The sequence below is a fragment of the Scatophagus argus genome, chromosome 24 (assembly GCF_020382885.2).
Source record: "Scatophagus argus isolate fScaArg1 chromosome 24, fScaArg1.pri, whole genome shotgun sequence".
Taxonomy (NCBI): Eukaryota; Metazoa; Chordata; class Actinopteri; family Scatophagidae; genus Scatophagus; species Scatophagus argus.
The window spans coordinates 3,198,922-3,222,850 of record NC_058516.1 but is presented as its reverse complement, the minus strand read 5'-3'; the positions used below and the strand labels follow the sequence as shown (position 1 = coordinate 3,222,850).

The 23,929-nt window shown below is 44.1% G+C and overlaps 1 protein-coding gene across 7 annotated transcripts in view; it reads left to right on the top strand.

The window, feature by feature from the left end:
- The first annotated feature begins 10,031 nt into the window (after positions 1 to 10,031).
- The window catches only part of tns1a (tensin 1a), a 75,617-nt gene continuing 61,719 nt past the window's right edge, over positions 10,032 to 23,929 (top strand). For all 7 annotated transcript variants that reach the window (XM_046381718.1, XM_046381715.1, XM_046381716.1 and 4 more), the window contains exon 1: positions 10,032 to 10,842. In XM_046381718.1, coding sequence (XP_046237674.1) covers positions 10,747 to 10,842 — 96 coding nt within the window. In that variant the 5' untranslated portion in view covers positions 10,032 to 10,746. The remainder of the gene's footprint in view (positions 10,843 to 23,929) is intronic.

Genomic DNA, 23,929 nt, shown 5'->3' with positions numbered 1-23,929 from the left:
TTCTCCCTGCAAGATGAGGACGTTCCGCAGCCATTTGTGTCAGGTTTTGCTTTTTTATGGTGCAGAGTGAACAATTTGCAGTCATGCAGTGTTCAACAGCCTGTGCCATGTTTAATATATTGAACCTTTAAGATTACTTGAGGTCAGCCATACAAATAAGTTCGACTATGCAGGATGTGAAAAGGCAGTTATGAAGGAATAGATTTGGGAGCTTTGGGATGCGTCCGAGGCCTTGCGGTTCCCCTGGTGACCAGCGGAGCCTGTGTTTTAATGTTCCTCTCCGTGCTGCGATCAGCAGATCCATTAGAGTGATGATGACGCGCTGAGTAGAACAAAACTGTGTTTAATGGGCTGGAGGCCCGGCTGCTGTGCAGCTCTGGCACACAGCAGAGAGGGCAGACGAGAATGCATGTGTGTGTGTGTGTTTTGATGTTATTGAGAGAGAGAGAGGGAAAAAGTGTGTTTTTTCCTGACTTGTTTTGGAGTGAGGATTCTGAATTTGCGTGGGAGACGGGGGAAATCATCTGCCACACTTGCAGCTCTGTGAGGCTGCACTCGGGCAAGAGCAGCGTGTTGATCACCAAAGTCAGTAGGCTTCATCCTCATGGGTCCATGAATATCTGCATCAGCCAGGGGCCACTGATGGCTCCTTCCAAATTCTCAACCCCACTGCAGGCCAAAGCCACGCTGGATCTATTGTTGACCTTCACGATCAAGTAACTGTACAATAGCCCGATTCCTCAGCCAAGAGACTGTAATAAAGCTAATGGAGCAAAAGAGAGGAGAGAGAAAGGGGGGAGGAGACCAGGAGACAGCGATGCATAGGTTCCCTGTCCAATCTTCTTTGTGAGGCCTAAAGACTGCATGTGTGTGACACCTCATCATCCACGTCTGCCTTTACATGAGCTCTGCTCTTTCTTCTGCTGCTCTGTTCCTCTCCCACTCGCTCTTCTTTCATGTCTGTATAATCCTCTTTTCTATGACTCTTTCATACTCTCTGCTTTTTAATCGGGATAATTAGGCTTTGACTTCTCCCTTGCTGTTCCTTTCCAACTGAGGACGGTGGAATACCTAAATAATGCTCCGTTATTGGAGGATAGTAATCCAAAAGGTTGTGTTTTTATGACGCTGGTGAAGGTTGAACATAAGACAATGAAGTGGGGGTTTTATGGTCCATGATGCTTTAGATTGTCCAGAAAAAAATCCATTTAAGTAACAGCGTTATGCTCTACAGTCGGAAATGAGATGACGGTACAGTGCTGCATCACCAGGTGCTGTCCTCTCATTTTCGCTCCTGCTCCTGACACAAAGATGGTCTTCAGTCATTCAGAACAGTAGAAATGTCTGGAATGTCTGAATATTTCCAAGAAGAAAGAAATAAACAGAGTTTGCAATTTTTTCGTCAGCTGTTTGAACAGCAAAAAGCTTCCTAAGGATGCAATTTTTCAAATTAAACTTGACCAAAATTGGGTTCTGGAACATGCATAATTTGACTTGTACGTTGACTGTCAAATGTCAGAAATGTGCATTCATTTATATAATGACTCGATAACAGCAGTGTATATATATATATTTTTTATTTATTCAAGCTGTAGAGCTACAAATCATATATTTCTGTCAAAAAGTGTTCCAAAATACAAATGTGTGCTCGATCAATTTCCCTGCTGCCTCTTTGTTTTTCTTGTTCTTTTCTGCCCAATCAAAGCCCAACAATTCTCTTCTCAGTCTCCTTTTCCATTTGTTTGAAAAAAGAAAAACCCTCAGCAATCAATGTAGCGACTCAAAGAAAGACATTTTTTTGCAGTGCAGCACTGCCCAAGACTTCTGCTGCTCAGTAGCCGCAGTAACGGTTAACAGGATTAGGCATGGCTTACATAAACATCTCCCATGGCAACAGTGCACCGGCGCCTGGCAAAGGCAGGGAGGGGAGCCGTCACAGGAAAACATCATCATTGGTCCGTTCAGCTGAGAGTCAGCTGGCTCTTATGCGTGATGTGTACAGTCATGTGTTTCCTGTGCTCTCAGATTGGGTTCATCGTCACACAACTTTTAGCCCTTCAGTTGCTGAGCCGACCACCATCAGTTCCAGTCACCAAGAAGTAAATCTACAAATTTAGTTTTGTTTTTTTTTTTTAGTGGATAAAAAACATTTTTAGTTTTAGTTGTATTTTATGGATATTTTGTGCAATTTCGTAAAATTCCTTTTATCCCGTCAGTGTTTCAACCCAAATCCTGAAGACTCTTTGCTCTTGTGCAGCTTCTCTGTAGTCTGTGTGTGTGTGTGTCCATTTGTGTGGCCTGCCACCGCCGTGACACTTTGGCAGCGACGCCTGAAGTCACGTCCCGTTGGATATACTAGGCCTTTAGAATGGTTCATTTCCCATAATTCCCTCCGGAGAGACACATTGCTCACTGCCTCTCACAGCCTCGGCTCTGAAGGAGAGTCGAGGTCTCGGCATCTCTCGCTGTTTTCCTCGAAATGTCTCTGCTAGGATCCAGTCGACATTTTCTGTGCACGAAGGAGGTCGGGTTTGGGTTTTGAGTTTTTAAAGGGATGGAAGAATTTGGCTTTTTCTCTCATTATTCTGTGCTGAATGTACAAAAGTGCTGTAATATTTTCAGCAATTTGCTAACTGCAATTTAAACTCAGCAAAGTGGGAGACGATGTTTAGTTACACAAAGACACACACACACACAGTTATCCTTGTAGCCATGCAACACACACCCAGTTTCAGGCTTCAAGGAAGGCTGATTGGATGTCCCAAACGAGACCACAACCAATGAATAATAAACATGTTGTCACCCACGAATGATGCAGTCTGTGTCACCTTGTCTTGTAGTAGGAAGCTTTGACCCCTTTGGTCCAGCGCTCTAATTTTGAAAATGGCAAAACATAGTGATACGGAGACTCCATCCTCACCAGAAGAAAACAAAACAAAACATAACATTAACATCTTTTCTCCTTCACGGTGACCATTTTAACAACCCTATTTCCTCATAATCACCTCAGTTCATCCACCTTCAGCCTCGCTGTTAATTTGTTCCCCCTCCTCTCTCTCTCTCTCTCTCTCTCTCTCTCTCTCTCTCTCTCTCTCTCTCTCTTTCTCTTTTTCTCTGTCTGCTTTGCTCTGTCCTTTTCCATTTGTCCCTTTCCCTCGTCCCTCTCAGCTGAGATAAGGAGATTTATAAGGAAAAGAATTGCTCCATTGCCTGGTGAGTCAGGGAGTGTTTTGCCTCTTCTGACCATATCCCAAATGCTTTTTTTTTTTTTTTTTGCTTAAGAAGGAGGCCGACTTCAGTGTCACTATGTAAATTTAATGTCACTCATGGTGACAGTTTAGTATTGGCCATGCCAAGTATGTCCTCTTTCTGTCAATATAAATAATAAAGGTGCAAAACCTCTCTTGCAGTTTTTTATTCAGGACCACAGTGTACTTGCTGTCAAACCAATTCCGGTCCTGTCGGTGGGTCCAGACAAAGACATATTTGAGGAAAACATGAGGCAGCACCTTAAATATTTGCACCATTTGTCCTATGAAGAAGCTTCTAAGCCCTCCAATTTCCAAAGCGATCTTTGTTGAACAAGTCTGCTCCACTCTGGTCCAGACAGACCTCTGCATCTTGCCCCTGCACAGTAATTGCAGGGATTAAATTGCGTTCTTGTGAATGGCTGTAGTCTGAAGGGCTGCTGCTCTGCTCACGCAGTCGGAAAGGCATGATCTGATAATACAGAACACATTCACTCTCTTCTCTGTTCTCATCCTCTGGTTTCATGCTCATTTTCTCTCATCTCTTCTCTGATATCACTTTGCTGAGTCTTGCTTTATGGATGAACTTGATTGCAGTGGGCTGCCACTTTGTCTTACAGCACAAGAGTCTCAGCAGTCACTATTCAAATCCAAGGCTGTGATTGGTGATAAATGTGTATAATTAGGCTGAGTAAGGGCCTGTAGTCTTCCTATTGATTTTTTTTGGCTCATTTAGGGAATTAAGGGATCTTCAAATTCCTAAGCGCAGCAGACAGGACTGGGGAATTAAATGAGAAGGTCCCATCTTTCAGGGAGCTCAACTTGCTTTCCTACATGTGCTTGCCAGATCAGCTAATTTAATTTAATTTAATCATTTTAAGCTATGGTTTGTGTACACAAATAAACAATATCAGCAGGAGAAAACCCAGCATGTTTTTTCCCAAAACTATCTGTCATGGTTGAAGTGTTTTGTTTGTCCTGGGCCAAATCAATCGCTGCTGAAATGTTCCTCTCTGACATTGCTTTTTCTGTCCTACTTATTGTTGGCACCACCTCTGAAGAGGGAGCGTATGAACTGAATACTGTGTTCACCTTGAGATGTCTCCCTTGGCACTGGTGTGTTTGTCGACCACGAGGGGGTCTTTAACCTACATAGATAGCTACATTAGTGGGGCTAAAAGCACGCCACAAACAATACTGGAAAACAGCCAAGTCAGCAGCGGGACATGAGCTATGAGCATGATGTTTGGACATAAGGGGGGGTGGATAGCTTCCCTCAGGCTCTTTCCAAGCTTGTTCCAAATGAAAATAGCCACAATGCAATACCCCGCTGCTGTGTTCCAGGCGCACATCTTGTGATGACCAGAAGGAGGACAATGAATTAGATTCATAAACATCGTGCTGGATTTTTTTTATTTTGCACATTGGAAACATTAGACTGACAGAAGCATATTGAAAATGACATTAATAGATTTTTTTTAAATTATGAGTATTTGTTTTATTATTATTTTGTTTTATTGTTTGCTTGATTGCACGTTTATGCCAGGTAGCCTTGGGCAGCTTCGTTGACAACTGATTGCTAGGATTTCCTTCAAATGCAGTGGGTTTTGAAGTGATGGAAGAGGTTTGAACATAATAAGAATAAATAGGTCTAAATGTGAGGAAGCTAAATAATTATGTGTCCAATTTGTGATCGAGAAAGCTGGTAAATTGAGCATAAAATATGGTGTTGTAACATCTTTAAAAGCATTTCAGCCTCTTTGCAGCTCTCCATATCTGTGTGAAAATGTGGCATCAGTCCTCTGTGCCATCTATGTTTCAGTTTTTGTCAGTGCCGGGAAAGCCCAATAAGAATCAACCTTTTCCACTTGCTCACAGCTCAAGAAGGTGAAAGCTGCGTATTGCAGGTGAATCAAAGGAAGGGAGCAGAGAGTCAGGTGGTCGATTCTAATTTTCCCTCAGCCTGCAGCTGATTGTGACGATAACGTTGCTGTTGAGTTGCATTACGCCGCTGTCGTCTGGCTGATACCTGATTGCAGCTTATCAGGAACATTTACATCAGCGATTACCTTCTGCCTGCTGTGAGTGAACCCACATCAGCTGTCTTTGTCCACTCCGTAAGACAGTAGATCTGTCAAAGAAAAAAATTGTGCACTGGAGGATTATCAGCTATCAATTGTGCAAAATAAAAAAAACAGCCACAATTTGATCATGTTGATGCTGATGTCCTGAGAGTGTAGATTCGCTTCTCTGTCGATAGCTTCATCATCACCTTTTCCCTTCTGTTTTTCCTTCTCCCGTGGGGTTGGGAGAAAGGTTGGACATTGGTGTGTGTGTGTTGGGGGAAGGGGAGTAGACATCACTGGATAACTGAGTTTCCCTTGGCAGCAGGCCTCGGAAGTGTCACCGCTCATAGACCTCCACTCTTAAGCGCATCCAAGTGCTTCCCCGTCCCTGCACATAATTTGCTCCTGCTAAAGATGAACCTGTCACCTGGAGGTTTTTCCAGCCGCAGATAGCCTCCATACTCCACCTTAGTATGATCCAGCAGGATCTTTACGCTCTCCAATTTTGCCTCTTGATAACCGTTTATTTTAAGGAATAATAATAATTACAAATAAGCTGGTTAAACTACTGAGTCATTTGGGGATCACTGAATGATCCAGAGTCACTGAGAATTACTGATCAAAGTACCTTCACTTAATAGACTGAATCATTGATCACAGGCCATGAGGGTCACCTCTGTCTCTGCAGTGCTTTCTCTTGGATTAGATGTGATGAAGAGGGACATTTCTGAAACAAGGAGGTGTCATCATTATTATGTATTATGTATGGAACCCTGCACCTAGGAGTCAGGACTGGCACTGGCATGCAGTGCAAGGGCACAGCAGCTTTCATCTTTTGCTTATGTGTTTTACAGTTCGATTTACATTTCTGCTACAAGGACTACTCAAACTAACAAGTTGTTTAGTATTAAAAATAAGTTGGAACTAAAACATGAAAACATCGACTGTTCCCAGAGTTTAAATCTATCCTGAATAGGTGTTGCAGTGGAAAAAAGGAAGAAGAGTAATGATAACACAACTATTGCATCTTTTAATTGTAAAGAGGACAGCTGATACTGAGGCCCAAAGAGAAAGGGGCAAAGAGGCAGAGAAATAAAACAAAGGCGTTCAAATGGAGGAAGAGAAAGGGAAAAAGAGGCGACTATAAGGGCGAGTGGGGAGAAATGGAAGGCAGATGAGTCTGCGTGTTAGTGAATGATGAGGTGTGTGATGGGACCTAATCTGCTGTCTGCTCAGTACAGTGCACACTCTGTGCTCTGACTGTGAATGGGATGCTGGTGCAGAAAACCAAACTCAAAACTCTGTGCCTCCTCCTGTCTCTTGTTTCTCTTTGTATCTCAGGCTGTCCGGATGTCTGCCAGTCTGCGTTTGAGGCCCATGTGAGATCAGCGTAGGCCTGCAAACTCTCTGGGTTGAGCTGCTTTTACTAATGATGTTGATGATGTCTGAAATGGAACAGACGGTGCATGTTCTTTCCTCCTGTTTCCAGTCTTTATGCTAAGCTAAGTTAGCCAGCTGTCAAAGGTGCGGAACATGAGAGTGGTGTCAATCTGACTCTCAGCAAGAAAGCATATAAGCATATTTCCCAAAATGACACACTATTCTTTCAAATCCAGCAGAGACAGCACTGGTTAATTCAACATTTCCCAGCCACTCTGAAGTAGTATATATAAACATGCCCACCGCCAGTAGGGGATTGGATGAGATCGTCTAAAATCTAAACAGGGTTGTTTATCGACAAAGAGTTTAGTAGAAAAGATGCCCTGTATGTATAAAACATTTATAACATTGTTTATTTTGAAGACCATTACCTCAAATCAGATTTTGTTTGTATGTGATGAAAAATTTACATAACCTTGTTCTGGGCAAACACTAAAAGATGTGAGTGCGCAGGTGATGCTGGAGACCAAGAGAAAGACTTATTATAAGTGCGTGGAAACAAAATTACAGCATTAAACAACATTAAGGGACAGGATTTAACCTTTGATGAATACGACAGTGAATGTTTTGTTATTTGATGAATGCTGATAGACAGTTTTGCTGGGAAACCTCTGGCACAATAGAAGATAAGTCTTACATTTCCAAGTGACTGTTTTTGTGCACTTGGTGAAAAATGATAGATTCTGATTCTGCCGCAGATGACAGGGGAAAGTCATTGAGGGAGAAGTTTTTTTTGGCAGCTTGCACTTTTTCACGAGGTTTCCAGTCAAACGGACAGGCAGTGTGACAGGCCAGTCAATAGAAGTCAGCAGTGATTATGCAAGTTGCTTATGCCTAATGAGAAAGGTCAGCGCATTGCCAAGAGAGTGGGACACGAGCCCGGTCTCACACTGAGAAGTACAGTACAGTCTGCTGTAGAATAATGCGCCGCACAAAAACATTCATCTGCACTGAGGAAAGCAAAATTTCCTTGATAAACAGAAATATTACTAGTTAAAATGCACATAAAAATAAATCCCACACTGATATTTTCTTTGTCTTATTTTATATCTCTGTAAAAATGTGATGTATGTATTGCTCCCCTTGCAAACTGAGGCAGGGAACCAGTTCAGTGTTAGAGGCGCAGGCCCACAGGACATCATCAATAATGTTGACAGAAAGAAAAAGAAAAAGAAATGCACTGTCTGCTTTGCATTTTTGAGTCCATTTGCTTTTTGTTGGTACATTTTTCATATTCCTGCAGACATGTTATTTTTCTAGCTATAGCAGGCTAAAAACATGACGGATACACAGGATGTCAGGTTTCGATGTTGGTCGCTCTGACCGCCTGTCAGCGAAGGATTCTTTCTGTAGAGCTGCCATTTTGCATCAACACCACATACATCATCCGTTATAGTAAAGAAAGACCCGTTTTACCTCCATTCAGAATGTGATGCAGCCATGAGGGATGTGGTTTTTCATAAAGGACTGTTAATAATTGTACAGTTGATTTTTCTCTGGCACTTCGCTCACTCCTGGTCTATGCTGTGACCAGCCGTGGCCTGTTGTTTGCAAACAGCCGAAGTCTGCTTCCGGTGCTGTTTCAGTCTTCTCCCCGGGGCCCTTGAGGTTTGACCCATGTAGTGTTTGTTGCAGCTGTTGCAAGTCGAGGCCAGTACCGTCGCAGTCATGTGATGACACCTGAGAAAGTTCAATTTGCTGGAGAAGGCTGTAGGATAAGCTCATGAGTTCCCTGAATTGGTAAATACTGTTTATGTCCCAAAGGTTGAAGGACTAGAAGTCGTGCTTCATTATGTACCTCTTTCATTTTTCTATGTTTTGCACTTCTTTTGACTGATTGCTACTGTCTCATTGGCTACCGGAGGGGGCTTACTCAGACACTTCTCAGTACTTTTATTAACCTAAATGTCAATTGCTTGAACATAAGCAGTGCATATGGATTAATGTATGACATTATTCTGAATATCTGTGAATGCATGGGATATTAAGACATGAAGGACTTTTGAAGAAATACTGATGCATGATTCTATTCATACACGTATGGAAAGATGACATGTTGTATTTGTATTACTGACATGTACTGTACCAGCTGCTCATTTCAGTACATATGATAATGTGAAGAGTGGCTCTGATGGGAGCAGTTCCCTGTCAGTGGAAAGATTTGTATTTCTTTTATTGCGTTTAGTACTTTTAGTGCATTTCCATGTGGCCCAACAATTTGTGTTATGTTCCAACCTGCACACCCCGCCAAAACCCCCACCCCACCCCACCCCATCCCTCGGGCTGAGCTAGCTTTGGTTGATAGAACAGCATCCTCTTTACACTTTATCTCCCTCGCTCATTGCTTTGATGTGTTGTGATTGCGTTGGTGTGGCGGCGGTGTGCAGGGTGGGAGGGAGGGGTTGGGGATGGGGGGTTGGAGAGGGGTGTAGCAGAGAAAAGCGTTCTGCAGTGAAAATGTGCTCTCACTGAAGCGTAGAGAGACTGCAGCACAGTGAACGAGCCTGTGCACCACCTGCAGTCGTGTACGTGTGTGTGTGTGTGTGTGTGAGAGAGAGAGAGGGAAATAATCATCCAAGACACAATGATTCAACACCCCGCTCCTCTCCTCTTCTCTCATCCTCTCTCATTTTTTTCTCTCCTCCCTCCTTCTCTCCCTTCGACCCAATTCTCCACACACACTACAATCATCTCACCCTCGGCCTGCCTTGTATCCGCCTTGCACCGTGACGCCTGCATGCGTGTCCGTTTGCGTGTGTATGCTGCGCATGTTGGCGTGTGTGTGTGTGTGTGTGTGTTCACCAGCACTCTCTGCTCAATATTCTCAAACACACTCTCCCCTCCTTGCTCTCCCCCTGCGACTCGCTGCCTTCCTTTTCATTCTTCTCCCCTCCTGATGTCTCTCATCCGTTCATCTTGACTCCTAATTCACTCTTTCAGTCCATTCTCTTGCTCCTCCACCTCTCCCAGTGATCGCTACTTGATGCGCACTTTCGTTCATATGCACACCGTCGTCTCCTCTTCAGCAACACTGGCTTCAACTCTGGAATATGAACACTGAATGAAAACACTCAATCTGTCATTCCCAATCGAAAAGCCTTCTGTTTCTCATCTTTTGTCACCTCTCTCTTCCTACCGTTATGTTCCCAGTCATCCCCCCCCCCCACTCTTTTGCTCCCCTCCTCCCGCACTGGCTGAGTAAGTGCTGCAGCATCAGTGCATGTGTGTATGTGTGAGAGAGCAGCACAGAGAGAGAGAGAGAGAGAGTGAAAGGAGAGTGTGTAAGCGGAGTGTGTGAGTGTGAAGCACCGGGGATCCTGAGCCTGGAGGAGAGCCGTGTGACAAGAGGGGGGCTCTTCAGCCTGTGGATGTATGTGCCAGGACAGCGTTTTTTGCAGGCGAGCGTACGTGTGCGTGAACGTGTGTGTGTTAGAGAGAGAGACGGTGAGTGTGGGCATGTCAGCGTGCATGTGTGTATGTGTAACAGTGTCGTCGACCAGCGACGGGCTCTTCGCATTATGCAGCCGACGGTGCTCATCACACTTTGAGGACTGACTCATCCAGACTGGGCTGTGGAGACAGAACAGACAAAAGAGAGAGAAAGACAGATGGATGGACAGAGAGGAAGACAGGTTTAGGCTCTTGATGCTTTGGGTCCCTCTAGACCGTCCAAGGGTCTAGTCCGTTTGTGGGACGCCAGTAGCTTCACAGTGCCCCCCCTTGTTCCCCCACAAATTGGAATTGCAGACACATAACCAGATAGGTAGCCAAAATTGCAAAAGAGGAAAAAAACCCTGAAAGAAAAATAAATCCCTATTCGTCGTCTGACTTGAAGGAAGGTTTTCAATTCATTTCTGCTCCACGGACTAGGACCAGAGGGTCTCCCATCTCCGCAGGGTCTTTTTCGCTTGAGATTGTTCCTTTTTTGCGGAGGTTGCAGGATCCTATACAGGAGATAAGAGGCTGGCACGCGAGACGGGACAGACGCAGGCATGGCTCGCCTCAACTGGTGCCTGGCTGCCGTCATAAGCTGGGGCAAGTTCCTCTTTGCTTGCTTCTTTCCTCTGCGGGGGGCCAAGCGAGACAAGGTAAGACTTCACAGAGGGGGGGGAATGGGTTGCCGCAAATGGGAGACTGAGAAGGGATTCTGTGAACTTAGAGGACGAGTTCTGCATCATTTCATCTTTCATGCCTAACTTCCACCCATTGAAGTGACTTTTCTCCAAAAAATATATCTGAAATTCTCTTCCTGCATGAAATATGCATCAGGATGGGCCTTGTCCTCAAACATTCCCCCAAACCATTACACGCATGCAGCCGGCTTTACTTAAACCACCAAATGACGTAGCTTTGAAAATGAGCTTGGCGACTGGTCATGGACCAGTGTTCTCTGGAAGACTGGTTGGTGTCCCTCTAAGTGCTGATTCAAGGTCAGTGTTACATCTCCAAGTGGTCTCCAGACAGCTGCCCCAGATAAAAGATGGTGTGGAACCATGGGGATCAGTTTTTGGACATGCCACTAGAGCCAGGCACTTGCAGCAACCACCTGGAACAAACAATAGTTGCTCCTGATACATCGGGTCACCTTGCTTTCACAACTGCAGAATTGTAATGCACCATTATTGGGGAGGGGGGTTTGCGTATTCCCAAGAAAGAGCTCTTGATTCTCCCCATTCATCTCTTGCCTTTGCTCATCATGCTGTATGTGCTCATTTTTGATGAGGGGGTGTTATGAGTCTTTCATTGCTGCGCCATATTTCAGTAGTCATATGGCACATGTGTATGAGCAGGGAAGGCCAAACGGAGTTCATTGAATGGTATCAGCTGAATGCACACTCTGTCTGTTTCCCCAGAGCCGAAGTTATTAGCAAAACCTTGACCTCAATCTCTGCCTTTTTGCTTTTCTCTAGCTGATAATCAATCATGTGTAACAACTGTGGTATGTCTAAATGGAATTATTTCCTCTTAGACACACTTACACTTGCACTTACACACATGTGAGGACACAGTGCCTGAGGTGATCCTCCAATGAATGGTGATGGGTGGGATGATTTTGAGCAGGTGATTTGTCCCCCCCCCGCTCGTCTTTTTTAGCACAGTGAGCATCTCCAGAGCAAAGACAGACCTTTTTTATAACAGTTGTCCTCAGGCAGGCAACACTGACCAAATCAGCTTAATGTGCTGCATCCTCAGCAGATTTTATAATCTCTTCCCGAGTGAGAATATTATCTTAAGGACACCTTTTGGGTCTTTCATGTGCTCTCGTTTTTATCCTCATCTTTGGCAAATTTTGCGTCATGGAAAGCTTTCAATTCTGAACATAAATGCCAGTCAGAAGGTCTGGAACTTGAGTGTTGCAGTGCTGTAACTCTCCCTCGAGTGCAGGCTCTCTGCTGCTGCGTATGAGAACCGTTTGGGCAGCGGTGGCGTTTTAAAGTCTGGCGATGATGGGATTTTGCTCGTGGTGACGCCGGAGCATGCAGTGCTGCAGCCGCCCGTCTCTTCAAGCCCCAACACCCTCCCACCAGCACCAGCAGCAACCCCCCCCCCCCCCACTCCGCCCCCCCACCCCATTGCCGCAGCTCCTTATCTCTACACCCGCGCTCAATCCCGCCACACTCCCCCTGTCGCACTCTCTTTCATCTGTGTGTGTAAATGTGTGTGGAGCTTGTTAGTGCCTTTGCAGATGCACACACTCAGCATACATCCCTTCGACCTTTTACAATGAATCCCCAACCCCTGATGTTCATCCAGTCGTCGCTTTTGCACAGCCTGTCCTGTCAGCGTTGTTCTTCAGTGTAGAAAGAGAATTTCCTTTTGTTTGAATTTGTTTCACTATCAGTGGTCAGTGAAGATTTTTGCACCATTTTTCAAATCAACGCGATAGGGAAGGTGGGTTCAGCCACATCTCCAACTTTTTTATCTGCACTGCAAAAAGGAACAGATGCTTGCCACCTGTGATGTACCCTTGTTCAGCTATGGATATTGTAGTCTTGCAGAAATAGCCATCATGAGAAAAATGTTGCTTGATCACTTCAATTTTTTTCTATATTTGAGTCCTGAGACTCTTATTTTATTATTTAGATTATTACATGTTTTTAATTGTTTTAGGTGAATTCCAAAATTATTATTATTTCCCCATATAAACATTAACCTCAAGACAAATCTTGAAAGCTAATTTGTGTGAGGAAAAGGCTGATAAAGTTTCACAGCAGTCAGGGCAATTGGCTGATCACAAAGATATCTGCGAAGTGGCCAGGTTTTAAGCTGGATGTAACCCGCAAGTGAGCTCTTCAGTGGCTCCATATTGTTTGACTGGGCAAATAAATCAATGAGTATTTTGCCCCTGAACACTTCTTGCAGTGTGCATGACAACCAGTCAGTCAGTTACTGCTCCGTCGCCTCAGCTGCAGCACTCGAGCTGGTCACGTGACCGGCTGGGAGGTGAAAGTGGAGAGGTAAGGCTCTGTGTCTTCCCTCTGAGGACCGCTGTGAGGTGTTCAGTTTCCATGGCAACGCGGCTCACACAGTCCCCACATGATGGGGCCGGGTTACAACAGGAGATGGGCTTGGAATATTGCCGGCACGAGTCTGGCTGTGAATGCACGGTGGTTTTGTCAGACAGAGATGTGGAAACAGTGAGAGAGGTGGAGGGATGATGATGTGTAAAGGTTTTCTCCACATGTGTTAATGACACTACTTTGGTACAGTGGAAGGGTAACCCTCTCATCACATCCTCCAGTTCAGTTTCCTTTCTGTTTCTTACCTTTTCTTTTATTTCAATGAATTTCTTCCTTCCATCTCCAGTCCTCTACTCTTCCCTTGTTTTCCTGGTTTTGTTCTTCTTATTTTTGCAACTCATCTTCTTGTCCTCTTTGTTTCTTTCTTACTCCACATGACTGCTGTCCTTTCCACCTGTGTCCTCACATCTCCTCTCTCCTCCTCTTTTCGTCTCTTTCTCACCAGTTTTCCTTTCTGTTCTTCTGTTTCATTCAGTTACCTGCCTTGTTGTGTCTTCTTTTCTCCTGTTTCCTCTCCTCTCCTCGCCTCTTCTCTCCTGCCCTCTGTATTTTGTGTTTACTTGCCTCCCTATTCATTTAACTAATGTCCCCCCGGGCTGTAAATTCACATCAGGCAGTGCTGCCAAAAGAGAAGAGGGTGATGAGAAACCTGTCCACTGAATGGTACCCTATTCTCTGTCTCCCAACTGCCTCACCAGCATATGCATGAAAACCTCATTCATTTCTTGCTGTATTTATCACATGCTCCCAACTTACCTTCCATGCTGAGTAATGCCGTCCAGCCGTGGCGAGAAGACTTCTGCTCTGAATGGTTCACTGTATTCTGGGCCGGCGTTCAGCATGATGGATGCTTTGTTATTCTAGCATTAAAGCTTTAATGTGATTGATTCTCCAGCGACAGAAGAGGAGACTGCAGAGTCAATGTGGCATATTTTTTCTTTTCTCTCTTGCTCTTTCTTTTTTTCACTAAAGCAGTATCTCTAATACAACCAAAATGTTTGAATCTCTGGTCTGGAGTGTGTTTGTGTTGGTGGAGTTGGTGATCAAATATCACTCTCTCTCTCTGTGTGTGCACGTGTCAGTGCGTATATGTGCATATGAGAGTTCCCCCAACCTTTAAATAGGTATGGCTGGCTGCTAACATCATTAGTCTGGGATTTAATAGAGAGTTTTACTGTCCCTTGATGGTCTAAATTCCCTTTTCTGTGAGTACAATTCTGTGGGAAACAAAGTATATGTGTAAGTGTGTGTGTGCTGGTGCTTGCCTGTCTGCCTGCCTGCCTGAGTATTCTCAGTGAGCTCCGGCATGTTGCATTGGGAATAAGGGAATAAGAACCTGACCTCACTGTGCAAAAATGTTGTACTGAGAAAACACACCACTCCCAATAGCACACCCAAAATCAATGTTTTTTGCAGGTAGCAAATTATCTCTTAAATGGCCATTCTGGCTGCATCCAGGCAGAAAAGAAACAACAAGAGATGCATGCATGAGCTGTATATGTACAAATCTAAAAGCACTGCTTAATCTGCAGAGACTGTGTGAGGAGCTGGTTGGAGGCCACTAGAGGCTGCTAGCAACCCAGTTTAGACCAGTTGGCTGCGAGGGGGGGGGCACTAAATCCATTTCGAAACCAGTTCAGGAGTTAACACGACTGCTAAAGCACAACAGCATTTCCACAATGTGTCCAAACTGTGCTTTTTGCTGACGTTATGTTAATAGAGTACACACAGCAGGAGACACACAAACACACACACACAGACACACACACAGATTATGTGTCAGGTTAGCCTATGGATTGAGGTAACTGTTACAGTGGAAGTGATGGAGTGCAGCAGGGATCAATAGAGGGTGTTTTCTCAAAATGAATTGGCTCTTAGCCCTTTATGGATCTGACTGTGGAGTGATGTAATATGCCTGCCCCGCTGATATAATGTTGATTCAGTGCTGTACTGTATATAGATGTACACATGAAAATAGCAATACCTCACATACGTGATCAAGAATGTTTGAAAACATGCATGTAAAAATATTTCATATGTGCACATGCAGAGGACCTCGGAAGTTGAGAAATGCACATTTAGTGATATAAGCAGGGATCAGTTTTAAAACTTTGTTCACGGGAGATGTTGGTCCCCAAGCTGTTCAGTTAATGTCAGTCACTTCAGATAACAGGTTCATTTAAATGTAAACAGAGACCTGTATGACCCAGAGGCATAAGAGAATGTATTTAACAACACAATAGGGCATATTTCTAATTAATAAAATAGCAGAAGAATATTGATTTAACACAACACTGTTATAGAGTGTCAACACAATTGATGTGAGCCCAGAAAAGTCTGTTTTATGATACCGCAGGAAAACTGAACAGGAAAACTGAAATACAGCCTACTGCTACCTGCTGCTATGGAGAGTTATTTCCTGTCGCGGAATGTACACACCAGTTGTCCATCAGCTGAAGTCTGCGCCGTGTTTAAGTGCAACTTTTTGTCTTAAAGGAGACTTGAAGCTTTCGCTGCCACTAGTTCAGTTTGAAGCTTCGGAGCTGGTGTTTTGGAGTGTAATACTAAACTGATGCAGCACCTCAGTAACACAGCAGAAAAGAGAAGGCAGATAATTTGCTTTTGTGGTTTATTAGACTGGATTTCAGAATAAGTTATATCAGCTATTTGTTTTGAATGTCACTTCTTTTACTCCAAGAAGAATGATGCATAGTTCAGTGTAGCCACATGTTCTTCATTGTGTACATATTTGCACGTGGCATTTGTTGTAGTGCGTGCATGAGGCTGCACGTGCATCTCTTTATATCTGTACAACAGCAGTGATGAGCCTGGCCAACTTTGTCACGGCAGCCGGTGAGTCCTGCAGATATTTTTGAAGCAGGAGATCTGGAAACAAGAAGGGGTTGCCAATGAAAAATTGAAGTGACATTAGCGCTGACATGAGCGAGCATGCTCGCAGAGGAAAGGTTTAGGGAAAGAGAGGTGAGGTATGCAATGCAAGGAAACCCAAGGGGTGGAGGGTGGTCAATGGATAATGTGTGTGTGTGTGTGAGAGAGAGAGAGGGGGGGGGTAATGAGGGACTAACAAGGATCATTTGAGGAGAGGGGAGTTGTGGGAGGGAGAAAAATAAAAGCAGAGACTGACCTCCCCCCTCTTTCCTCCATGGAATAAAGTTACCACACTTCAAGAGAGACAGAGAGGAGGGCAGAAGTGAGCGAGCGAATAAGGAAGAGAAGGAGAGGGAGAGAAGGACCAGGAGTGGAAGAGGTAGAACAAGCAAATAAGAGCGGGAGGGAGCTCAGATGCAGGAGGCTGACTAAGGCCATCAGAGGGAGAAAACGAGAGCATTCCCTTCCCTGTCCTCTGTGCACCTCGCACGTCTGGCATGGATCTGTGTCACCAAAGCCGGAATCTCTGGGAATACCGTGGACTTCTGCCGTGAGCCCCCGAGTGGCACTTTTCTCAGGATGCCCTCCGTCTCTCTGTCTCTGCCCTCTGCTCTGGCAGGGAGGGCCAGGACGTGGGTTTGTCTCTCCTGCATGTTTTGGGTAAGAAATTAGGATCCAGCTGAGGTCACCATGGAAAAAGATCCAGATTTTCAGAAAGAGAAAGAGCGGCATAAGACAAGGTAGAGATGTATTCAAACCGGCTAGAGTCACATTTATGAAAGATCAAATGGGTTTTTTGTCTGCTCAGAGCTTTATTGACTTTTCTGAAAGACTGAGGGTGTTGTCCAGTGGGTGGTTATGTTTATGTGTGAAGTGTGAAGAGGTGAGGAGTTCATGGTCAGTGGTTCCTTTTGAGATAACACAGCAGCACCACTGTTGCCTCTGACGCTGGTATGTTTTCGATGTTAATATTTGGCTTTAAGTTGACGAATGTTTGGTTTTTTTGAAGGAGGTCTGTCTCAGAATTGAGAAGGTCTATGCAGGTGTAATGCCATACTAATCAAATACGGAAATGAGACCACCTTTTGGTCACTAGAGGTCAAGTTCAGATGATCTCCTTCTCATACTCATACTACCAACGCAGATCTACAGTAGTTGACTCCGTTCTGTGATCCGAGCATGACTAATCTAGTTGACTGCTCTGTGGCGACTCGCATCACGGCGTTTTTGCGTCGAGTCCACACGACCTCGGCACTGGAGCTATTTCTGGTTTCTCCTGTATAATTTAATCTGCTGCTGCTTGCTTCTTCTCCTATCTGGGACTGACTGAGTGTGTCAGGAACCGGGGGCTTTCCACGCAGCATCTTGGTTGGAAAAAAAAAAAGAAAGGAAAAATACAAAAGTCAAGCACGCCAACACACCACTAAATGTGTGTGAAGAAGTGAAAGTAGGTGAAGTCCTTTTCTTGAAGAGGAAGATAAAGTCACACTTTAGGCTTGCAGTATCTCTAGTGTTTGACAAGCCCTTTGTTCTAGACATGTGGTGCAAAATGTGCCTTGATGTGCAAAAGATGCTCCTCAGCCGCATGATGTGGGTTTTCTGTGTTAACATGTTGCCACATCACACATTAGCTACATTTTAATGCTTCTAGCTGCAGAGTAACAGCATCTATATTGGAGAAGTAGGTGGATTTATTGCTTTTTTGTTGTATAGTGTATACACAGAGCGTAGTGATCGCACCCAAGTGTTAAATGAGGCATCTGTCCTACTTTCCTGTAGCTTGCAGTGGAGGAGAGGGCCATTTAGATGCAAGGGGAAAGAGGCAGGGAGGAGGAAAAGCTCCCACGCAGTTCATATGCAAAACGAGACATTGACTCTTCCAGATGCACGTGCTTCCAATCCAACATTATCTCCCCTCAAATCGACAACAAAAAAAAGAAACCGAAGCGTTGGAGAGGAAAGCAGCGGGGGAAAGGCAGATGAGTGCTGTGACATCAGCAGAGAGAGGAAGAGGAGGAGCGAGCAGGGGAGGCTGAGTGACGTGCAAGAAATGGGTTCTAAGAAAGCTCCTCAAATACATGCTATTAATAATTTATCACCCCACACACAGAGAGAGAATATTAGATTTGACATGCTGACAGAAACAGCTACAAATGCAGGCTAGTTTCTACTGCATTGGCCCAATGCGTCTGTGAGCTCGTTACTGCTCTACAATATGCTAAGCACCTCTGCAATGAATAACAACAACCGTTATTTGACACAGAGCTGGGGATGTGAGTTTTAACATATTCACTGAAGAATTTCCTGCCAGTGTTTACCCAAGCGCCGTCAGGGTGCTTCATTAAAATTGAGATTTTGTTCAAGGTGTTCTTTATTTCATCTCCAGCCCAGGAGCCACAATGAAAAGTTTCTGCAAACCGTTACGATACAAGATGTATCATATTAAATTCAGATCACATGTAGGCTTTATGTGAGCTGAGTTCCTCCGCAGTAGGTGGAAGGGATGACGAGAAGGCTGCAGGGCAACAGACCACTGTTTGAGAACACTTCAACGGACGTTTTGCAGCTGTCTTTGTGGCAACAAAACTTTTACCGAGACGTCGGGACGTTTTCCAGTTGTGTTTGTGGTGGCAAGTCCAGGCATTTTAAGCCAAAACATTTCCTAACTCTATTAAAGTTATGCCTAAACCTAACCAGACTTTAACCTCAATGTTGTCAACATAAATATGACTGGATGAAACTGAAACAAAAGCTTAAACATATCACATATGAAGTTTCAACCTGTCATGGGTTTGCAGAAACATACAGTGCCAAAACTACTGAGTTGTCTTTATTGTAAAATAGTGAGGCAAAAAATGAAACAAGGCTTTGTACAGTTGACATTGCTTTGAGGAGTCAAGTCATGCATTTTCTATTGCATCTTTTTAAACATTTAACAGAGTTTTTTGAAAAGGTCACTTAGTTAGTTAGTCAGTTAAAGGCCCAATGATTCAAACCAGTCATTTTTGAATCATATAAGTTTGGTATGTTACAAAGTTTGACTTAATGATGAACATCAAGCCTTTGTAGGCCTTTTTACATGCTTTTTGTTCATACTGGTTGTTTAATGTGACACTACGCGATTGCTCACATTACACAATAATAATTATTGCACTGCAGAAAGAATTCTTTATATCATGAATTTGAAATGAAATGCTCAGACACTACTTTTTTTTCTTTTTTTTCTTTTTTTTTTAATAATGTAGTCCAGTCCAAGGCAGCTGGAACACTGTAAGTCAAGATGTATGGTATATCCATCATGTCTCCAGTTGTCTAACAGAGTCCCTTATTGACTGAACAGAATCCCCTGAGAGCTCTGAAAATCAATCAGACTTCGATTGGACCGTTACTGCCTGCCACGCCTCTGTGTGTGTGTCACCTCTGTGTGGGTGTGTGTGGCCTGGTGTGTATTAGGAATGTCATTTCCCCTCCGCTAATAAGAGCACACATCTGCTAGGCCTGCTTGGTGATTAGCTTGCGTTGAGTGAGGGATTCTTGAGTAATGAATCTGTCTCGGCGTCTGCATGTGTGGGCCGAATGGTTAAATCCAACAACTTCAGAGCAGCATCATCTTTATTGGTTTACTTTAAAAGGACACGGACAAGATCGTTCTGTCAGTCAAAGACTGTCAGGTTGTGGAGTGTTTTTGGTTTTTGTTTGTGCTGATACATATATTGTAGAATTATTTGCTCAAAGAGAAGCAGAAAAACATTTTTCATACACTTGGTTACTTGTTTTATTATACAGTAGTAAGAAACTCCCTCTTAAGCATAAATCCACCTTAATTAGCTATTTTTAAAACTCTGGCCACTTTCAAGGGTCAAGTACTCTCATGTGGCTTCATCAGTGACTATCGTTTTTAAGGTTGTGACCTTCTGCAGTAAGAGCTGTCCAAGCTCTATTGTTGTATTTATATCCTGCTAACATCATTGTTGGTTTGGTTTGCAGAACCCAAGAGGATTTTTTTCCCACATGTAATAAAAATGGGGATATTAGTGGATTTGATGATGATGGTGATGACCACCTCCACGACATGAATCTACACTCAGACCTAGTTTTGGTTAACAGCCTCCAAAGGGACCCGTTCAGCTGCCACACAGGCTGAGTGTCCGCAGCTAGAGATCCCTCCAAGCTCTCATTGGAGCCTTCTCCACGCTCTCTTTTCCAACCAGTGCATTCATGCACGTGTGTGTATGTGTGCATGACGTGTGTTAATGTGTCTTCGAGAGTCAGACTGTCCCCAGAGAGCTCAGCCATCGCTCTGGCCGAACGATGCTCTGTGTATATGTGACCAGGTGATTTATATGAGATTTGACTGGATGCCTCCCACCAGGCCCCTCAGGCCACTGCCAGCCCTGCCCGAGACCCGGCTGTGGCACACTTCCCCTGGGCACTGTGCACTGCTCTGCCCCCGGATTTCAGTTTAGGAGGTGGTTGGGATGCTGTAGATGAGACTGTAGATGACTTTGAAAAGGCCGCTGCATGTTTTTCCCCCCTAAGACAGACTCAAAGAGAGCTCATTAGCAGACATGGCATCCTAAGTTCATTAGCAGCTGGCTAATGATCATAAGCAGCCTAGAGTTCATGATCACAGCTCATTGATCTTTGTGTCTCTCTGTCTGCACCTGGTATTGATCATATCGCACACTCGTGCAAACAGTATAACAGCTCCAACCTCATGTGCACACACAAATCTATGTGGGTGTATTTGATGAATCAGTATAACATCACATGTGTATACAGGGAGGTACTCATGGGCTCACATACACACACACACACTTTCTCGGCTTCGAGGAGGGGCTCTACTACAATCTGGCATCTGACCCACAGTGTCAGTCCTCTGGGATCGGGTCTTCTCAGTACCATAAATAAAACATCCTGAACTCATATCTATGGTCTTGTGCACTTATCCATACTCCCCTTCAAGTGTGGACACAGACAGGGAAACAAATGTGTGGCATCATTGACTTAAAATTGTAAAAAACAAAAAATCTGATTCTGTGCCTGTGCATTACACTGTCACAGTCTGCTTGACGTGCTCTGCTATGATTATGGGTCCTTCTGTGCTGCCGTTCACTGATACCACAATAATCACAGTGAAGAAGGGACCCTCGGGGGTTATAACCAGAATAATGACTATCCTGATAAGGGTGGGTTTCACTTTCCCCTCTGTTATTTTCCCATCCACAGTAAAAATGTTCATAGATGAAGAGGGCAACGCCCCAATGAACTTTGAATTCATATTTTCAAGTTTTTAATTTAAGAGTTTTAGGATCCGCTGATTTTTTTATTTTGTGCTGAGCTGGCAGTGTGGTTTCATCTAAACTGTGTTACAGACTGATCTCGCTGCTAATTTGAGCCGTTTGATTTGCCATCTGTGTGTTGAGATCACAGATTCAGAGGGAGTTCAAGAGCGGAGGCTGCCAATGAGAGCAGGGTTTACAGCGAGGTGACGCAGAGCCTCCCAGAGTTTCATTATAAAGTAGTCTGATGTGGACATGAAGCACTTTATAAATAACCCTGAGGATGTCATAGTGTTGGCATAAAAGTACCAATCACAAATTTATGTCCGTAAGACTGCATTACAAACTTAAGTGTGGAGTATGAAAGAGTGAGAGTCAAATTAAAGATGCTATTCAGCTGCATTATGGGAAATGTGGGATCAAGCTTTATATGAGCTTGACTCGTGCCATGGACTAAAATTCAGGATACCTCGACCTCTGCCTCTGATGATTGTCTCTTTAGAGTCAACTGTAATACCCTGCTGTATTCTGATCCTTATGTGTCCACCTGAGCAACTTTGACTAGTTGTCAGCAAACTTTTGTGTGTGTGTGTGTTCAGGTAGGGGAGGGCATCAGCGCTGTAACAATAGATGTAGTTGCCCTTTAAAGCAGTTAGAAGTGCACCACCCAGCCACAATTTTCATGTGTTTATGAAAACTTCTTTCTAGAACAGGAGAGTGTATGAAACATGTAAATAATGACACGCTCACACGCATACAAACATCGTGCTGGTTCTCGTGTTCCTCGTTCTCTCTCTCACAAAGGCTCCCATTGTTCATGACAGAATTTCAGTTTAGTTGAAATTGAAAGCAGGTGTGGCTCTGCTTTTTTCATCTTTGTGTGTGTGTTTGCAGGACTTCTCTCTCCCCAGCCAGTTAGTTTCTGTGGGGTCTGATCCTCACGTTGTACTTCTTTGAGTCACGTCTTCCAGCGTTTTGGCTCGTTTCGGCGGTCTTGGTCTTTGTCTCATTCGCTGCCTCTGTTCACATCGTCCATCAGCCAGGTAGTCCCTCATTCCGACAGCCACTCGCCTCGCTCACACACTTTATTCCTCACTTTGTATATAACTTACAGCAGACGGCCTTTATATGAAAGCAAGGGTATTTACCAGAGCCTTTAAAACTCATATGCTGTCAATTTCATCTCCAGAAAGTCCTCTCAGGAGGCCTAAAAAGATCAGATGAATTTTTATGTGTTTTTTGAAAAGAGGACCATATTTTATGAGAACATGTAAAAAGAAATGTCTTCAACTTCTACTTTTAGTCTCTAAAAGGCTGTGTTTATGTGGCTGTTGTTCCTTTGAGACAGTTTGGGGACAATCTGACTGAGCAATTAATGGACTACAGGGTTTGCTTTAAATGACATCATTATGCAAAATGATACCGTACATCTTTACTCCAGCCCTCTTTGTGTTTCTAAACCATTCATCCAGTTCATGCAGAAAGACTCGGACTGAGCTGTAAATGGAACCACATGTGGAGTTTTTACGTTAGAGGAGGCACATTGACCATGGACGAGGGAAGTTTGTGTTGATGTATGTGTGTAAGTGTGAATGTGGTTTTGGGTGTCCGGGCCTTAGTCCCAGATGTGGCAGCTCAAAATGTACCTGGTATAAACAGGACGTCCAGCCTACAAACATTTACCCTTATATTGAGACTCTCTCTCCTTTTTATGTGTATGGCTGATAAACGTGAGACGCGTCCAAACATAGTGATCAGGGCAACGTTGTGACATTAACAGTTGTGTTGACCTGTGTCTTAGAGCTTTTTAAAATGTTGGGAATCAGAAGTTTAGTATATCTGTGTTTTGCATCTAACTGGAATGAGCCTGTTCTTTTACATTTATCCCACATATATCTGTGCATGTCTTTTGGTATCCATCCATGATTAAATACGTGCACGTTTTGCAATTGCTCATGTGTGATGGGAGTATTTTGTGTCCATGCGTCATCCCTGCAGGAGGAAAAAGCATGTGCCTTTGAGAAAGTCGTCCCCTCTCCCTCCCTTCCTTTCACTCCCCCTCTGCGCTCCCACATCTTGGCTCTAAGTGGGGTCGCGGTCGAGGTAGCGTAGTGATGCTTTTCATTAGCTAAGTGCAACTGGGGGAGAAGAGCACAGAGCTTTGATTTACTGGGTCTGCTGTCTATAAGCCTGGACACACACCCCCACACACACTCGTCTTCTCCTCTTCCTCCATCCTCGGCTCTTATCCCTCTGTCCCTTTATGCCCTTTTTTTCTCTCCATCTACATCCATTTCCCTTCCCTTCTTTTTCACTCTTTCCCTTTCCGTCTCTCCACATAACTCCCCATTTTCTCTCTCTGGCCTCTCCTGGGAGTCTCTTTCTAACACGACACAGAAGACAGGGCTTGGGATTTTTGGTTTTATGTGTTGGCTTGTCTTTTTGGATAGCTGGCAGGTTTTTTTTTCTTTTAGAAATCAAAA